Source organism: Punica granatum, chromosome 3 (genome assembly GCF_007655135.1).
Source record: "Punica granatum isolate Tunisia-2019 chromosome 3, ASM765513v2, whole genome shotgun sequence".
NCBI classification, from domain to species: domain Eukaryota; kingdom Viridiplantae; phylum Streptophyta; class Magnoliopsida; order Myrtales; family Lythraceae; genus Punica; species Punica granatum.
In genome coordinates this window covers 34620700-34632889 of record NC_045129.1, presented here as the reverse complement: position 1 = coordinate 34632889, position 12190 = coordinate 34620700, and the positions used below count along the sequence as shown (strand labels likewise).

Here is a 12190-nt window from a genome sequence, read left to right as displayed (position 1 = left end):
TGTTTGGGGGATGGGTTTGTTTGTTAGATGAATTTACCGAGGATCGGAAAAAAATAATTTTTTAACTATTTAACAAAAATAACCTATTATTTAATATGAGTTTTATTATATTAAAATAATATATAAAATAACATATTTCTTATTATTAATAAATATTTAAATAATAAGTTTCTTATAAAATAATACGTCTTTTATTATTTAATAAATTTATTATTATTTCATTACCGATAATCTGCGATGTGATACGCTCCGATTAATCTCCGTAAATTCCTCCATTTAAGGAGGCTCGATAGGAGAAGTATATATATATATGTAAATATAAAGTTGGTTCGCAGTCGAACGGTGCAATTTTCTATATAAAAATCTAACTTTGATTTACTGTGAACTTACAGGAGAATATATCGATTCACCGCTTGATTCGTGTAGACAGATTTTACCTATTTCGTATGCTTGCGTAGAATGTTACGAGGACTATGGAATAAATCCGACATAGCGATCTAGATACATCTTCTTATTATAAATAAGCTAATTAATATATGTTTTCAGTTCTGACATCGTATGATCTAAACAGACATGCGGCCGATCTGATCGGAGGATATCTTTCTTTTTTTCTTTTTTTTTTTCTAACTCGGAGTGTTCAGGATTCGTTCGATTAATTTATGGGGCTCTGTGAACTCCGACGGGATACATAGCGGGTAATCACGCCAAAAACGCTCCGATAACTCCAAGAGGATTCGAATTCGAAATCAAATGCAAACATAGACGCACTTTAATCGCCAGGTCAAATCTCTTGGAGTTCGGAGGATTTCTTCTTGCTTTGTTTGGACGGGGGAGGATATTGTTTTGAGTGGACGTTGGAAGAAACTTCTCGTGGACCCTAGATTTGGGTGTGATTCGATCTTCTGCATGCCTTATCATCTTAAGCACGTGTTCTCTGTCTTTTCTTATGGGTGCATATAGCACAATATATACATATATACATTTTTTATAAGAATGTACCGTACATATTATATATATATATATATATGCGCGCGCGCACACACACACATACATGACTTAGCATGGAACCCGTATGCTGGTTCTCGTATATCATGGGATAGGACCTTGTGGTGTTTATGAAAGGCATGGATCGTTCACCTATAGTTTCGGGTTATGTTTAGGGCCACGGTTCATTGTTACCATGCGATTCATCCGATCGAACTGTTCAGTTAAGGATAAACTTCTGTTTTGGGGCAAACAAATACAAGCACTCGCCTCACACATGCATGTAGAGATATTTACAAGAATTTATGTGCGTGTACGTATGGTCAGAATATAGATACAGTAGCGCCTGCCACCTAATATGATCATGGAGCGTCCAACTGTATTAGTTAATCACATTACAGAGATCACATAAAGACATAAATATAAAGGTACGTCCCACAAAATCATATGTTTTCGCCGCATCCCCGTCATATCTAATAAAATCAGATAACTGTCCTTAGCAAGTTGGAGAAGAGGAAGATAGACACAAAGACGATCCATGTTTATCAACAAAAACATATGTCGGGCGACGTAGACAGTTCAATGCTGCGCATGAACACGTACATACATGCATACACACACATATACATGTATGTACGCATGTCTGACAAAGTAAAATCCCATACTTAATAGGAGTTTCTGGGCGGGAAACCATCTTCGTCTATCTCTTGATCGGAGATGTGTTTGTAGCTCAGATTCATCGATTCGTGCTAGGAATTTATGAGTAATTCACGTGATTCTAATTGTTAGTTTCATGGGGTCTACAAAAAGGTAGAAAAAGGATAAATTCAAAATTTTCTACTTGTGAAATTAAATCTCAAAACCTACTAGAAAAATAAAAGTAGATAAAGTGTACTTAAAATATTTAAAATCGTAAATCGAGCACCCCAAGCGTGTCGCTTCTACAAGTATCTACACTGACTTTGTCGATCGGTTTTCGAGATCGGCAGTACTAGCGATCAACACTCGAAGGAAATACCGGTACAACACTTAGAATTATTAGACTAATGAACCTATTTGAGTCGAACCATTCAATCCGAATTTTCACGTACACTTACATATGCATACACATGCACGTGTATAAGCATACACGCACACATACATAGCCATTCGACCACGAAGAATTGATCAGAGAGGACTGGGATATGATGGGAACTGAAGCATTGAAGAGGATGTCTGAGATTTTTGCCGAAGCAGTACGTATTGAGCTTGCGGATTCAACTGAGGCTGATAGGATTGTTCAAGCTATTGGTGCAGTGGTTGGAGAATCAAGAGGGGTCGATTCTGGGATGAATGGAGGGTCACACGTAACTAGCAGGTTCTTCTCAGAGTGTTCAGGTTCAGCGTAACACCTCAGTCTCTCCAGGTATCTTCTCACAAAAAACCTGGAGTCAGATGCTCATGGCTGATTACTGTAAATTGAAGTTTCATGAATCGGAAGTAATGAATGGTAGGAAGCTGGTTAAGTTGCCGAAGTCGATCATCGATGTGGGCAGCAACATAGTCTCAGTAAGGTCTATTCTGTTATCAATTTTCTGCGGGGGAAGGAAGGGGCGTATCAATATTCTAGAGTTAGAGAATGGACTAATTCTGTTTGGTTTGCCTTCTGCTGAGGTTAGAGATTGGGTAATTAGAAGTGGACCCTAGTAGGTTCACTATAGCCCACTGATTTTGGGGCCAAAAAAATTCCGCACTTAATTTTGGAAGTGAAGGAATTGATCGATCGTTATTGAAGAAATGTGTCTGATTTAGAGTGGACAATGATATTGGGGTCTTCTGATCCGCCTCTCTCTCCACATCTCTTTCACTAGGTATATATATATATATATACATACACATATATGGACGATATTTGTGGATCCGAATCGACTCTATATATATGGCTTAGAAATGGACGTGCTATTTTGTCCTCTTCCGATGTTTCGTATCAATGGTCGAGCATAATTAGAAAAAGCATCATTTGTGTGGGTCCTTTTTACTTTGTACAGTTATCTTTATATCCCTGTATTTACTTTTGAAAAGAGACTGTTCGCTATGATTATCAAGATACCGTCATATGTTTTATTAATGACAAAATAAAAGGATTCGAGATAGCATAACCTTTACCGTATGCCGTGCTCTTTAACATATAATTGGAGAAAATAGAAAATATGTACCTTATATGGAGAGAAAATAGGAAACAATTACCCTATATACTAATCGCGTATTATTACTTTTACTTTTTAGTAATCTTTTCTTAATGTTTCAAAACAAGAAAATAGAGTGTCACGAGCTACTTTATCAATTATGTGATCTTTATCCACTTTTAAAGGAGATTTATCAGTTTTTATTTCGGTGAAAAAATAGGTTTTTTTTTTGCATCTTTTTATTAAAATCAGAAATATGTTTTCGAGATATCACGACCTTTGTCATGGTGATGTTTACCAATTACCATATTATTAATGGTGAAAATATGAAATACTTAAATTATTTATATTTACTTTTAAAAAGAGACTGTTCTCTATAATTATCAAGATACCGTTATATGTTTTGTTAAAGACATAATAAAGAAGTTTCAGATATCATAACTTTTATCCTATGCAGTGCCCTTTACTATATAATTGTTGGAGAAAATAGAAAATATTTACCACTTATATAGAGAGAAAATAGGAAACATTTACCATATATCTTAAATCACACATGATCACTTTTAATTTTTAGTAATTTTTTCTGAACTTTTCAAGACAAGAAAATAGAGTTTTTCTAGCTTTTTTAATAATTAGATATGTCATCTGTATCCACTTTTAAAGGAGATTTATTAGGTTTTTTCTTGGAAAATTAGGTTTTGTTTTTGCTTGCTTTATTAAAACCAAAAAAGAGTTTTCCACATAGCAAAACCATCATGGTGACTTCTAATATATATATATATATATATATATATATGTATATTGTATATTTTGACGAAAATATGGAATACTTATAATATATAATTGTTTATTATGACTTCTTTTCTTCGTTTTAGTATAAAGGAGAAAATACCCAAGAAAAGTATCTTTAGATCTATTATCATCATTTTCATTTGAAAAATACAGTAACCGTTTAGGAAGTGTCCGTCTCTTTCTTCTATTTTGAGAGGAATGGAGGTGAAGTCATCATGGATAAACTAATATTTTTCAGGGATTAAATTAATGGTTAAATTAATTTTTTTCGGGGGATGGAATTTAATAATTAATTGAGTCTCTTTGACTAACATTGTACCTTTCTTCTAATTAATTTACTAATTACGTAATTTACAGAATAACAAGTTCATCCGTTTACTTTCCTTTCCCCCTCAGCAATACTTCGTCATTGAACTAGGTTGGACACACACACACACACACATATATATATATATAGACGTATATATGCGTGTGCGTGGGAAATACCTTTTTTTTTTTAAGAAGTTACAAATACCAAATACAATATAATATACATATATGCTGCTTTTATATATAATCAACTAGGGATGCAAACTAGAAAATGATGTTGCTTTTAAATAATTGTTTGACTGTTTGACTTTTTTTTTTGGGGGGTGGTTTTTTGGATTTAAGCCTATTTGTGTAAACCTCAACTAATCTAACATGATTACTCAGTTGGTAATCAAATCTTAATTAGCTAGTTCTTTTATCAGGCGATGCATGCAAAAGTCTTTGAGATTAATTAACTAAATGATCAAACTCTACATTTTTCAATATGTTCCACTTGATACCTAGAAATCCAATTGAGTACTCCACCTAATTTTTGTTTTGAGTCTAGTCGGTTCACTGAGGAGTAATACATGAAACTTTACATTGTGTGTCCAATATTATAGCGTCTATGGGAAGTAGCTCACCAAGATTGATCAAATACTTTCACAAGTTCACCTTGGTAAACCAAGAACACAAAAGGGATTATAATAAATTAACTTTTTTAAGGTTGTATTTAACTTATATATATTCAGTTAATTTCCCCATAGTAATAATGCAAAAATTTTGGTGTGCAACCTTGCATATGGAGATCTCTTTTGCAGTTTTTGGGTTTTTGATCAGTGATATATTTATTAGTTACATATATTGATTTAAGCGATTCGACGCTTATTCGACTTAAATAAGGTCTCGAATTCGAGTTTTGTGAATGAAAAAAATTCATATTATGAGAATTTTACCTTCTTAGTGGGCCGATCCAACTCAAATTGAATTAATCAAAGGCGATGAATTTCTGAATATTAAGGTACACATAAAAGGAAAAAAAAAAAGTAGGATCAATAGAGAGAAAAAGGGAATATATCTTTAATTTTGGCTTAAACAACACTTAGTCGATCTCCACATATATATTTATACAATACTATATTTAACCTGTACTAGCGAATCTTCCGCGACAAAACTCAAAGTTCCATCGTCAAGCCCCCATGCATGCATTTAGGCCGGTTTATCCAGACAAGTTGACAATTAAGAACATAATGCATTCGAGTGAAAAAGAGTATTAAAGTCCTCTATATCGTAAACTAGCTAGATGTATGACTAGATATATGTGTCTGGGTATATGTAGAGAGAATATCTTAGTGCAGTAACTCTCGATTTTAACCTGAAGTTAAAGTAATTGAGAAATTTTTTTTTTGGTGTGAACCCTGATATTCGAAAACTTAATTTGACCCAAACTAATCCAATTGAACCGGATCGAACCATCAATGGATAAAACTCTCACAACGTGAATATTTTACAATAACCAAGAAATTTTTTATCTAATTATTTTCTGAGGGACTCTTCTCGTTTCAATTCACTCCTCTCCGCTATCTCCCCACACAAAAAAAAAAGTACAGCACATACGCCTATATGTATATTGGTTCTTCAAAATTACCTAAGCCATGCCATCTTCATGCCCACTTCCAAAAATAAATCTTCTCTTTTTTAAGTCTTTGAATTTTTCCTAAGAAGATATGTTGAGCTCACTTTTTCATGATTTTTTTTTGCCAAAAATGTCATAAAAAAGAAAGAAAATAAATTGCTTTTTTTTCCCTTTTCTTTTCCTCATCAAATAAATAAATGCCCTCAACTTTGCCTAAATGCCAACCCTACTCTCGCTATATTCCTCCTCCTCCCCACAATCACTCCCTTTCCTCCTTTTGCTTACTCTGTCCAAACCTTCCTCAAACATACATACATATCTCTATCTCTCTTTCTCTCTTTCTCTTGTCCCCTTCGGTCTTAATCACGATCTTCTCTACTTATAGAGCCCTAAAGCCCATCGAAGAAATCGATAATAAGAAGTTAAAGTGGATCGAAGACATGGGAAGAGGCCACTTCCTGGTGAAGCATCGAAAGAGGAGGAGAAGGAGGAGGACGACTTCGCCAGCTACGAGTCTTCCTTGTCCGAAACCGACGTTTCAGCCATGGTCTCGGCTCTCTCTCGAGTCATAGGAACGAGCCACCACGATGGCCATAGGCCGCAGCAACCTGCACCCGAAGCCGTCAAAGAGGAGCCTGCACCTCAGTCGACTCCTGATCAAGGTAGGTAAATGCTAGATCATTGAAACGCCATGATCGATCGACACTATAATTGCACTTCACCTAGCTAGACAGATATATATAGTTAGATAAGTATGGAGAGTGAGACTAATAGGAGCACTTCTTTCTCCAATTAAATTAACCCCAAAACCCTCTTTCTCTCGTAAGGGTGTTCATAGATTTTCAATTTAATTATTTTCCCATCTTAAATCTTTCAGCACGTCTCGATTTACGGGATGAAATGTTAGACGCGATGCGATCCGAACGATATCATGTTAAATATATTCAATTTGCTCATGGAGGGTGGTGGACAAGGATGGAGATCATATTATAGCTTTCAAAAGAAGAAGTCGATTGATTGTATCAAGCTTTCAATTTCAAACCTGGCCCCCTCCCACTTTCTAGCTAGGAAGCATTAATTTCCTTTTCTTTTTTAAGAAAAAGAAAAGAAAAGGAGGAAAGATAGAAGGAAAAAGAGAAGAGGAACACTCCAATCCTAATCTGATGGATGATCTGACAAGTGTTCATGGTTTTTCACACTACACTTGTTTTAATCGAATATTAATTCCTACTTTGTCCAGATCTCCTGTCACTGATCTTTACCTACCGGACAAGCAGCTTTGCTTGCATGTGCCAATCTCTTGTTCTTAGCAGCAAAGGAAAAAAAAAAAAAAAAGGATTCCGTGAGCTATCAAAATTCTATTTTGGTCAGCCTTTTGACCTTCACCCATAATTTCTGGCCAGTTATATCGTCCATATTCTATTGGTTGGTTTGTCATTTTCTCGATACCGAAGAGCCATATATAGATTGATTCAGCTGTGATTTGCATACATACGTAAATTATCGTCATCGGTGCATATGGATCGTGCATATGTCTTTACTCTCGAATATTGTCTGGTACGATACTCTTAAGAATCTCCTAGAAACTATATAATAGCTCACATTTTATCATATATGCAAGGGAATGTTCAGATGCTTATGCTAAGGTCTTTGCCACGAATCCAATTACTTTCTTATTTTATCAACATAGTCTAAGATTGATGTTCGAAATTTGGTAACGTATGACTTGATTGTGCATGACTTTCTCATGCCTTGGAGAGGGACCAATGCCTATTGAACTAGCTAATAATTAGCCAGCTAGAACTAGTGTGAGGTGAACTAGATTTCTCCCCCCTTTTTTTTAAGTGATATTACGAGGTGTTCTCAATTTATTAAACTGTAATTAATTTCAATTTAAGAGTAATTTTGACTTAGAATTAGCTACAAGAAAGAAAATTATTTTGCTTCATGTTGAGTTCCTCCTCCTATTCTTTCCTTTTTAGTTCCTCCTCCTAGGTAGATATATTTAGAGATCAGATTGTGCCCACGAAGTTCATAGCATCGTTTATTTTAATTATTGACCAATTCCTGGTCAATATTTCTCTTGGTTCTCTAGCTCACTAGCTAGCTAGCTAGCCAACTATTTAGGCTAAAAATAATGAGAATTATTCTTTTTTTCCCATATGGATGTATGGGCGCGAGACACCTCTGCTATATATTTACGTAAAAAATCATGAAAGAGAGACCCGGTAGGTATGATATTATCAGACAGATCAAGGATATATATGTGTGTGTGTACATATACTATCTGCATACATGAATGCATGCATCCAACCACAATTAATATTGTCCTTTGAGACCATGTGGCACTTCCCCATATTGCTTTGCCATATTGATATATAGAATGTAATATGTATATGGACTTCTTCTTCTTTTTTTCATTCATGTAATTATATCAGAAGCTTTCCTTGTGGAAAACATGCTTGAGACATCCATGTATAAATAATGTTGTCGAAGTTAAAATTAAATCATGCTTGTTAGGGAAAATGATTATTCTATATATAAACATGCTGATAAAAACTTTCATGATTTTGGCGTTTATCTGCCCTTTGGATATAGAGAATACTAGGAGAAGGCATTATAGAGGTGTGAGGCAAAGACCTTGGGGAAAATGGGCGGCCGAGATTCGAGACCCAAAGAAAGCAGCTCGAGTTTGGCTGGGGACGTTCGACACAGCCGAGGATGCAGCCATTGCATATGATAATGCAGCTCTGAGGTTCAAAGGCACCAAGGCGAAGCTCAACTTCCCCGAGCGAGTTCAACACCAACCCCATGAGTTCGCGCGTTTCATGGGCAGTAGTAGCAACGTTAATCTCCGTGGACAAGTCAACAACCCCCCTCCGCCTCCACCTCCTCAGCAGCCGCCACCTCCGATGATGTCCCATGATCAGCAGTCGACATATTACCCGGACTTGATCCAGTACGCGCAGATCCTCTCGAGCAATGACACAGAATTTCCTCTCCTTATGTCAAGCTTGTTGAGCCCTCAAGATCCCTATTTTTATCACCAAAGTGGTTTTGGTTATTCACAGTCGAGTTCGTCTCCATCGATGTCGACTTCCTCTAGCTCGGACTTTCAACGGCAAGGGAAGGAGTTTGACCCAAGGAACCAGTAAGGTGATCGTTAGGGCCCCAAACATTAAAACCTAATGTTTTTACTGGGATAGATTTAATAATTCTTCGTGTATGCATGACGGTTGCTAAAAGTTAGCTTGGTTTTTATCAAGCTAAGGGCTTGTTTTGATTTTGATTTTGATTTTGATTTTTTTGTTATGGCTGGTGCCGAAATTTCTAGGTAATGAGATCATGAGAGTGTCATCGTGTGAAATTGAAACCCCTATTAGGTTTCTCGGATGACAGGAGAAATTCTTCTGTGATCAGATTATCTAAAAATTATTTAGTTCCCGAACATGAAAGAAGTATTTAATTAATTAATGCAGATTTATACGTTACACTTTTTATAAACATATATATGTTTAGTATAAGTATATCAAGCTAATTATTAAATTCGTATGAAAAATCATTTCATCGAACTAAAACTGTTTTTACATATGGACATAATAGGTCTGCCCTTTCAATATATCCGTAAAACTTGATATTCTTTCTCTTGATTCTCCTAGCACATGATGCATAATAATGAAGAACATTCGATTGTTGGTTAATACAGGAGCCTCCTTTGAAAAAACCACCAAAAGAAAAAGAAAAGAAAAAACAGAAAGAGATGATTAATAAAGGGTTATAAAGTTCAAATGGTATATATCTCTTTGGCTAAAACTATATAAACAAAAAAAGAAAAAAATAATTGATTGGTACATAAATTGTAAATATTTCGACGAACTGGTTACAAACTTTGTAAGTTTTATGATTTTTTTTTGGTGGAAATGGGGCCAAAATCTAAAATTATAATTTTTTTCGTTATAAAAGAGACTCAAGATCTAGTACAATAAAATATAAATTCTAAATAATTAATAAAAGAGTACGGATAATTTCATTAGATATTGAATTCGCGATATCTGAGTCATCGGGCGAAAGCATGCGCCAATACACTATATCTTGTTTTGATCAAAAGCTTACGATTTTTAGATCGCTAGTTTTTCTATTGCATTCATGTTAATAAATTGCCCTCAGAAACACAATCAAATTAAGTGCCGTCGCTGCAGCACTTCAAAAAGTACAAATTTGATGAATCCTACAACGTTTCAAAAAGTACAAATTTGATGAATCCTACAACGTTTCATTTTCAATCCTATATATTTACTTCTATGCTCGCACACAAGAGATGAATTTGAAAAAAGTAAAGTACTATATATTTTGACTAATCGATTAATTAATCAATCAATTAATTATAGTTAACTTCTAGAAAATAAATCAAGTTAAATTAAATTAAGAGGACCTGTTTCATGCATGCTTGTTTGCAAATGAGAAAAGTGGGTTCACCAAAGTTAAGCCTACTATATAATTTGATTGCGATCTTTCAAATGATTAGGGATGAAATGATTCGATCAACACACGCACGTACCTTACTTAATTTCCAAGAGCTCCCAAATCATCATCATGCACATATCTTTACATCCATAGTTGCTTTTCCCATCCCACGCCTTGCCCCCTTTCCTTATTCATTCCGATTTTATAATTTCATGGCCATAAAAGTCTCAATATCACTTCATGCATGCACAAAAGATATGCATTGTTTTTTCGCATCATGATATTGTTAATTAGTTCAGGACGCACCCAACGAATAGTACGTGCAGGATCATATGCGCCTATCTTAGTCAATTATAGTCCGATGTCGATACTTTTCATATGCATGTGTAGACATGCATATATTTCAAATGATTACGATTTGAACGTCTCTTGTCCCATTACATATCAAAAGAAAAATCCCTGATATTTAGCACTCCCAACCGATCGTATGATTACCCTCCAATTAGACCTTTTCCAGTTAATCTTATTTGCTGTCACTTGATATAATAGATATATTTCACTGAAACCGCGTAAAGTATCCCAAACTTATTGACCGAAATTGACTCTTATATTCAATTTCGGATGTTGGCTACGCTGACCCGAAGTGTTTGCAATCAGTTCCAGACTCTTATATTCAATTTCGGATGTTGGCTACGCTGATCCGAAGTGTTTGCAATCAGTTCCAGACTCTTATACTGTAAGTAAAGTCAATCCACCATACTAGCATTATTCATCAACTGCGTAACGCCTCGTAATTTTATTCACGAGACATTCTATGTAGACACACTAGACTAGACTGACAAAATGCGCATGCAGAAGAGAACTGGAAGTGGGCCTACCCCGATTGCCCAAGAAAGCAAACTGCGTGGGCCAACAAAGTCAAATCCCACAAGTATTAATAAAGCCCCATAAAAGGCATTAGATTTAGATTACATTTTAGATTGGTGTCGGGTTTGCACGGTTCAGAACTAAAGTGATAAAACGACAGAGATTTTATTTTACAAAAAAAAAAAAAAAAGGGAAAGAAAAGGGGACATTCACGTACCGACAAAAGAGAAGAGAAAGAAAAAGCAAGAAGCTTCTCTTCCTTCCCCTCTCTCTCTCTCTCTCTCTCTCTCTTCCCATACTTTACAGCTTATTTACACTGAACCCGAACCACTGAGAGAGCCCCGGCGCCACGTCAGCGCGCGTGAACTCTGACGTGTCCACGGAGTCCGATGCCAAGCGTGACATGACCACCACAACTGAAATGACGGAAAGTGATTATTGTACTCCCGGCGCACAAAATCAATCCCCTTCCCTTTGCATTACAAATGGGACCCACCGCATGCTTAATAAAGCAGAAGAGAAAGGGCGGAGTTTTACTTAAAAAGGACAAAAAAAAAAAAGACAGGGAGGATTGATGCCAGGGGCAAGAGAATGATCTGAGGAATAAAATACAACATTCACTCGGTCCACCACATCAATCATGTTGAACATATAAATAAGAATGTCCATATCTTTAATCCAATTACCCTAAATCGAAATAAACAATACTCATTAGTGCTCTTTTCTATAGGAGCAATGCTAATTTTGTACATAAAATTGTCAAAGTCATGTGACAGATAGACACAATGCCACGGTGACACGATTGATAATTTTGACCAATAATCATGGGCAATTTGCTAGCGACAGACATTCGGCGGTCCGGCCACTTTTTTTGCTAATATGCCCATCAGTAAAGTAGTACGAGTAATGTGGCGGACTGGATTGATAAGTAGTTTCCAATCTAATAATAAGACGTGCAAATTGTAATAGAGCTGGCGGGTGTACGGTGCACCGG

At 35.7% G+C, this 12190-nt stretch overlaps 1 protein-coding gene across 1 annotated transcript; it reads left to right on the top strand.

Moving 5' to 3' along the window:
- Positions 1 to 6085: 6085 nt before the first annotated feature.
- Positions 6086 to 9313, top strand: LOC116201421 (ethylene-responsive transcription factor ERF113-like). Its single transcript, XM_031532663.1, has 2 exons — positions 6086 to 6527; positions 8464 to 9313. Exons 1-2 carry the CDS (start codon positions 6410 to 6412, stop codon positions 9018 to 9020), a joined length of 675 nt encoding a protein of 224 aa, XP_031388523.1. The 5' UTR covers positions 6086 to 6409; the 3' UTR covers positions 9021 to 9313.
- The last annotated feature ends 2877 nt before the right edge of the window (positions 9314 to 12190 follow it).